Here is a 7,500-nt window from a genome sequence, read left to right as displayed (position 1 = left end):
TATGTAGTGTTTGTGAATGCCACATTACCATTCATATAACCATGATTACAACGTGCATGCTGTATAGCGATTTCCACCTTTCGTCCACGGCTGGATGAATAATAATAAAAAGCATTGTCTTGCTTACTGTCTTACCCCCCAGACAATAAAATCTTTTGAAAATTATCTCTGACCACTGGACCAGAAGTCCAAAGCTTTACTGTTTTCTGCCCAAGCATATCTCTGCACCAAACTGCAGCAGTTTCAATATACAAATGCATTTTGGTTGAGTTTTTTAAGGGCATCAATACCTCGGTTTTTTTGGGTTTTTTTAAAGACAAGGAAACAGCTTTGTCCTCTCTGTTTTTCTCTCTCTCTGTTTCTCTCTCTCTCTCTCTCTCTCTCTCTCTCTCTCTCTCTCTCTCTCTCTCTCTCTCTCGTAGTACTGGATCGAGCAGAATGTGTTCTGCTATTCTTGTGTTAAACAAAAACAACCCGTCCCCACCTTGTCAATAGACCCCTGCAGGTACTGACAATAAAGTGTTAAAGTGTCAAAAAAAGTCTCTCTCTCTCTCTCTCTCTCTCTCTCTCTCTCTCTCTCTGTGTTTTGGCGTGTTATGTATTGCAGTGTGGCATGGTGTGGTGTGATGTGCTGTCGTATCGTATCGTGTCGTGTCGTGTTGTGCTGCTGTTCTCTGCTGTGTCGTGTCATTTAGCGCTATGCTGTTATGTCGTGTCATTTAGCGCTATGCTGTTATGTCGTGTCATTTAGCGCTATGCTGTTATGCCGTGTCATTTAGCGCTATGCTGTTATGTCGTGTTGTGTTGTGTCGTGCCGTGTCGTGTCATTTAGCGCTATGCTGTTATGTCGTGTTGTGTTGTGTCGTGCCGTGTCCTGTCATTTAGCGCCATGCTGTTATATCGTGTTGTGTTGTGTCGTGCCGTGTCGTGTCATTTAGCGCTATGCTGTTATGTCGTGTTGTGTTGTGTCGTGTCATTTAGCGCTATGCTGTTATATCGTGTTGTGTTGTGTCGTGCCGTGTCGTGTTATTTAGCGCTATGCTGTTATATCGTGTTGTGTTGTGTCGTGTAATTTAGCGCCATGCTGTTATATCGTGTTGTGTTGTGTGGTGTTATTTAGCGCCATGCTGTTATATCGTGTTGTGTTGTGTCGTGTCATTTAGCGCCATGCTGTTATATCGTGTTGTGTTGTGTCGTGCCGTGTCGTGTTATTTAGCGCCATGCTGTTATATCGTGTTGTGTTGTGTCGTGCCGTGCCGTGTCATTTAGCGCTATGCTGTTATATCGTGTTGTGTTGTGTCGTACCGTGTCGTGTTATTTAGCGCCATGCTGTTATATCGTGTTGTGTTGTGTCGTGTTATTTAGCGCCATGCTGTTATATCGTGTTGTGTTGTGTCGTGCCGTGTCGTGTTATTTAGCGCCATGCTGTTATATCGTGTTGTCTCGTGTCGTGCTTTGTCGTTTTGCGCTGTGCTGTTATATCGTGTTGTCTCGTGTCGTGCTTTGTCGTTTAGCGCTGTGCTGTTATATCGTGTTGTGTTGTGTCGTGCCGTGTCGTGTTATTTAGCGCCATGCTGTTATATCGTGTTGTCTCGTGTCGTGCTTTGTCGTTTTGCGCTGTGCTGTTATGTCGTGTTGAGTCGTGCTGTGTCATGTCATTTAGCGCTGTGCTGTTATGCTGTGTCGTGTCATTTAGCGCTGTGCTGTTATGCTGTGTCGTGTCATTTAGCGCTGTGCTGTTGTGTCGTGTCGTGTTGTTTTGCCCTATGCTGTTATGTCGTGTCGTGTCGTGCGTGCTGTTTTGACCTATGCTGTTATGTCGTGTCGTGTCGTGCGTGCTGTTTTGACCTATGCTGTTATATCGTGTGGTGTCGTGTCGTGTTGTTTTGTGCTATTCTGTTATGTCGTGTCGTGTCGTGTCGTGCTGTTTAGCGCTGTGCTGCTATGTTCTTTCGCCTGTGCTTTGCTGTGTACCGTGCTGTGATGTTTACTACGCTCATAAAACGTGGTCGTTCACTGTCCTTTTCCATCTAATTTCCTATAAAAAAAAGAAAAAAAAAAAAAAAAAAAAAAGAAGAAGAAAGAAATTGCTGCAGTAGAAGATGACTGTTCACGATCACCCTTCCGTCCCTCCCACCCAACAGGTCACTTCATGTTCATCGAGGCGTCGGCCAAATCCCGGGGCAGCAATGCCATCATCTACTCCCCGCTGTACCGGGGCATGAAGCAGCAGTGTGTGGAGTTCTACTATCACATGTATGGCCGTAACACCGGCACCCTCAACGTCTATGCCAAGGTCTGGAGCACTAGGGAGTGGTGTGGTGTGTGGTGTGGTGTGGGGTGTGGTGTGGTGTGGTGTGGTGGTGTGGTGTGGTATGGTGTGGTGTGGTGTGGTGTGGTGTGGTGTGGTGTGGTGTGGTATGGTGGTGTGGGTGTGGTGTGGTGTAGTGTAGTGTGTGGTGGTGTGTGTGGTGTGGAGAGTGTGGTGTGGTGTGTGGTGTGGTGTGGTGTGGTGTGGTGTGTGTCGTGTGGAGAGTGTGGTGTGTGGTGTGGTGTGGAGTGGTGTAGTGTAGTGTAGTGTAGTGTGGTGTGGTGTGTGGTGTGGTGTGTGGTGTGGTGTGGTGTGTGGTGGTGTGTGTGGTGTGGAGAGTGTGGTGTGGTGTGTGGTGTGGTGTGGTGTATTGTAGTGTGGTGTGGTGTGGTGTGGTGTGTGGTGTTGTGTGTGGTGTGGTGTGTGGTGTGGTGTGGTGTGGTGTTGTGTGGTGTGTGGTGTGGTGTGGGTGTGGTGTGGTTTGTTGTGGGTGTGGTGTGTGGTGTGGTGTGGTGTGTGTGGTGTGTGGTGTGGTGTGTGGTGTGGTGTGGTGTAGTGTGGTGTGGTGTGTGGTGGTATGTGTGGTATGGTGTGGTGTGGTGTGTGGTGTGGTGTCTCTTTTAATCACCACACCACACCACACCACTTTGAAGAAGAAGTTAAAAGAAAAACAAAGGTTAAACAACACATGTGCCATGAATAAAGTAGACCCTACAGGAACATGATACAAAACGTTCAGATACACACTCGCTAAAATACTTGTTATTACTTTCTGTTACTTACAACTCTACTTACTTATTTTCTACTTACAACTCTACTTACAACTCTACTTATAACTGACACACCTCTTCTAATTCACCTCCCACCCCCCACCCGAATCCCCACCACACACATCGACGCGCACACACCACAAAAACGGTGATGATGATGATGACGACAATGATGAAGATGATAATGACGACGACGATGATGATGATGATGACGGCGGTGACGATGATGACGATGATGACGGTGACGATGAAGGTGATGACGATGAAGATGAAGATGATGATGATGACAATGATGACGAGGACAACGATGAAGATGATGACGATGAAGACGACGACGACAACGATGATGATGATGACGACGACCACAACGATGATAACGATGACGATGATGATGACGACGACGACGATGACGATGACGACGATGATGATGATGACGACGACGACGACGACAAAGAAGAGGACGATGACGATGACGTGTGGCGGTGTGCAGGCCCGGGGAGCAGAGCTGACGTCAGTGTGGAGAGCGTTCGGGAACCAGGGGGACATCTGGTCAGTGGCCCGGCTGTCCATCCCCAAACCACTGGCCCGAGCAGGGTACCAGGTAGGTGGCGTCCACGGCTGATTCTTCTTCTTTTCTTCTTCTCCTCCTCCTTCTTCTTCTGCTTCTTCTCCTCCTCCTCCTTCTTTTTCTTCTCCTCCTCCTTCTTCTTCTCCTCCTCCTCCTCCTCCTTCTTCTTCTTCGTTCGTGGGCAGCAACTTTCACTTTCACTCGAGTGGGGGGGGGGGGGGGGGGGCTTAGGGATGGATGCTTTATTGTCTATGTATCCAGGTACAGAAATTCACTGTTCATCATGTGCAGTACAGAAATTCATTCAATCAATCAATCAATCATCAATCAATCGATCAATCGATCGATCAATCATTCATTCATTCATGCATTCATCTTATTCTAGATCATTTTATCTTATTTCATTTCCCCCCTCAAGGCCTGACGAAGCGCGTTTGGGTTACTCTGCTCAGTGGTCCAGCACCTGCTTTGCAGATGTGGTGTAGCAAAAATGGATTTTTTCCCAGCGCAGCGACGCCTCGTTGTACAACTGAACTGAACCGAACTCAGGCCCCATTCTGTGAGAAGCCAAGGTGGTGATTCACACCAGGCACACAACAACAATTCAGGTCTGTTCGGGTCTCAAGCGACCTCCGACCCCCCCCCCCCCCCCACACACACACATTCAAATGGAACCGCGCCGGACTCAGACTACCTGGCAATGAAGTGGGGGTCAAAGATTCTATAAACTGTATATATATATACAGGAAGTCTTTTAGGGGTCTGGTGCAGATAACATTCCAACGGGGCAGTTGCTGCGATGTCTGGAATAAACTTTCCTGTGGCCAGCGGTTGGCATTATTATTATTTTTTTTATTGCCAGGTGTAAAACAGACCAAAGCGGATGTTTGGGGATTCCCATGCGGATAAGGGGGGTGGGGTCGTGGGGGGGAGGGGAGGTGGTGTAAATAGCTACAGGTGATAGAAATTAGCTTTCCCTCCGCCAGTTTGGAGTCTGCTTTTTGTCTCTGCCTTGTGTACAGATCAGACACTGCTTGGACTCACCCTGTAGGGAAGGGGAGGAGAGGGGGGGGGGGGGGGGGGGGAGGGGAGGAGGGGGGGGGGGGCGAGGGGGGGGGGGGGTTGGGGGGAGGGGGAAGAAAAAACCAACATGCACTCGGCTGTCCATTGCGGGACTGAGCGTTGGAATAAATGGTGTTAGCCTGAGGTGCCCAGCTATGGTCTGGACAGGGACGGAGGTCGCCTATGTGTGTTTGGGGTGGGGGTGGGGGTGGGGGTTGGGGGGGGGATTTCTGTCTAGGGCTGGGCGGAGTTCGTGGGGGGTGTCTGTGTGTCGATGTGTGTGTTTGTGAGCTATGGTGAAATATGTGTGTAAAGTAAGTGTGTGCACTCGATATGTATGTGTGTGCTTGTGTGCGCGCGTGTGCATACATCAGTGTTGGATGACTGTAAGTCTCACGCACTGTTCATGTTTTACACCACAGATTAACTCCTCTTATCAAGGGCAATAAACTATTCTGCATTCCGCTAGTAGAAACATACTCTGATTCGGTTTCTTTTTATAGATTACATTGGAAGGCATCACAGAGTTTGGCTAGGGAAGCGACATGTATTTGTTTTAGCAAGTACTCTGTGTTCTTAAAAACAACAACAACATTTTGTGTGCTTTTTTCTTCTCCTTTACCGATCGCATTGGAGGGTATCGCACAGTTTGGCTAAAAAGGCGACATGTGTTTGTTTTAGTAACAAAGTATTCTATAGTATTTGGTTTCTTCTTTACATATTGCATTCGAAAGCATCACAGAGTCTGGTTACAAGGCGATATGTGTTTGTTTTGGTATCAATTATTCTGTATTCTTCAGAAAAAACAACTTCTATGTGTTTTTTTTTCTTCTTTACAGATCGCATTCGAATGAATCACAGAGTTTGTCAAGGAAGCGACATATAATTGTTTTAGTATCAAGTCATTGTGTATCCTGTGTGCTGTTTAAAATATCGCATCGGAAGGCACGACAGTGTTTTACAAGGAAGCGACATGTATTTGCTTTAGCATCAAGTATTCTGTATTATATATAAAAAAAACAAACAAAAAACATTCCGTGTACTTTTTACTTTTCTTTTATGTTCTTCTTTACAGATAGCATTCGAAGGCATCGCAGTGTTCGGCTAGAAAGCCGACATGTAAATGTTTATACTGTATGAAATATTCTGTAGTCTTTAATTTCTTCTTTACAGATCGCATATTAAAGCATCGTAGAGTTTGGCTAGGGAGGCGACATGCATTTGTTTTAGCATCAAGAATTCTGTATTCTTAAAAAACAACAACAACATTTTGTGTGCTGTTTTCTTCTTCTTTACAGATCGCATTGGAGGGTATCACACAGTTTGACTAAGAAGGCGACATGTGTTTGTTCCAGTAACAAAGCATTCTATATTATTTAATTTCTTCTTTACAGATTGCATTCGAAGGCATCACAGATTTGGCGAGGAAGCCGACATGCATTTGTTTATACGGTATAAAATATTATGTATTGTTCATTTTCTTCTTCACAGATCGCATTCGAAGGCATCACGGAATTCGGCTATGAAGGCGACATCTCCATTGACGACGTGAGTGTGACGGACGGGCGGTGTATGGACGGGGATGTGGTGAGAGTCAAGTTCAACGCCTCAGCCATCATCGACGACGATCTGGACGACGTGGACCTCGGACGGCGGAGGAGGAGACGGCGCCCGGAAAGGAGACGCAACAGATCACGGCCCAGGAACGCTGGCAACTAGCTGAAGAACCTCAGTGTATAGGCTGGAGAACTTCAGCAGAGATTGAGGACATTCAGTACAGGCTGAAGGACTTTAGTTCCAGCTGAAGAACTTCACTTTTGGCTGGGGCACTTCAGTACGGTCTGAAAAATTTCACTACAGGCTGAGGACGTTAAGCAGAGGTTGAGGACATTCGGTGCAGGCTGAAGGACTTTAGTTCTAGCTGAAGAACTTCAGTACTGGCTGAGGACTTAAGTTCTAGCTGAAGAATTTCAGAACAGGCTGAAGAACTTCGGCAGAGGTTGAAAACATTCAGTGCAGGCTGAAGGACTTTAGTTCTAGTTGAAAACCTTCAGTGCAGGTTGGGGAACTTCAGTGTATGCTGAAGAATCTCAGTGTACAGGCTGGAGAACTTCAGCACAGGCTGAGGACTTTTAGTACAGGTTAAGGACTTTTAGTGTAGGCTGAAGAACTTCAGTTTAGGATGAGGACTTTTAGTACAGGCTGAGGACTTTTTGTATAACCTGAAGATCTTTTTGTATAGGCTGAAGATCTTTTGTACAGGCAGGGGAACTTCAATACAGGCTGAGGACCTTTAGTAAAAACCAGCAACTGAAATGTAATGTCAGAAGCTTTTCTTTGGCCGCTGTTGGAAAGAATAACGGTAGAGGAAAAGTGCATAACACACACACACACACACACACACACACACACACACACACACACACACACACACACACATATATATATATATACATACACACACATGTATATAAATATATATATATGTATGTATGTATGTATGTATATAAAAGGACAAAAATATACAAAAGTCATTGTCGGCATTCTCTGACTGTTTGTTTCAGGGAGGGATTTCAGCCTTTCCTTTCTGCTCTTTTGGTGCAGAGGAAATTTGGAAATTCAAACTTTGCAACACAGCTTTCCGTTGTTGCCGATCATTTGACATGAAATGTTTTGTTAGATTGATGATTACCCCCCCCCCCCCAAAAAAAAAAAAAAAAAAGTCATGTATATTATATTCATGATGCTGTATATATCATTGTGTGTATATATCGGTTTTTTATCATTTC

At 45.8% G+C, this 7,500-nt stretch overlaps 1 protein-coding gene across 1 annotated transcript in view; it reads left to right on the top strand.

Annotated features, from left to right (window-relative positions):
• The window catches only part of LOC143293514 (uncharacterized), a 43,037-nt gene extending 35,869 nt beyond the window's left edge, over positions 1 to 7,168 (top strand). The window contains exons 3-5 of the mRNA XM_076604416.1: positions 2,145 to 2,296; positions 3,572 to 3,682; positions 6,203 to 7,168. Of these exons, the coding sequence (XP_076460531.1) occupies positions 2,145 to 2,296; positions 3,572 to 3,682; positions 6,203 to 6,430 (491 nt within the window). The 3' untranslated portion in view covers positions 6,431 to 7,168. The remainder of the gene's footprint in view (positions 1 to 2,144; positions 2,297 to 3,571; positions 3,683 to 6,202) is intronic.
• The last annotated feature ends 332 nt before the right edge of the window (positions 7,169 to 7,500 follow it).

The sequence above is a fragment of the Babylonia areolata genome, chromosome 19 (genome assembly GCF_041734735.1).
Source record: "Babylonia areolata isolate BAREFJ2019XMU chromosome 19, ASM4173473v1, whole genome shotgun sequence".
Lineage (NCBI taxonomy): Eukaryota > Metazoa > Mollusca > Gastropoda > Neogastropoda > Buccinidae > Babylonia > Babylonia areolata.
This window is presented reverse-complemented; position numbering and strand designations above follow the sequence as displayed.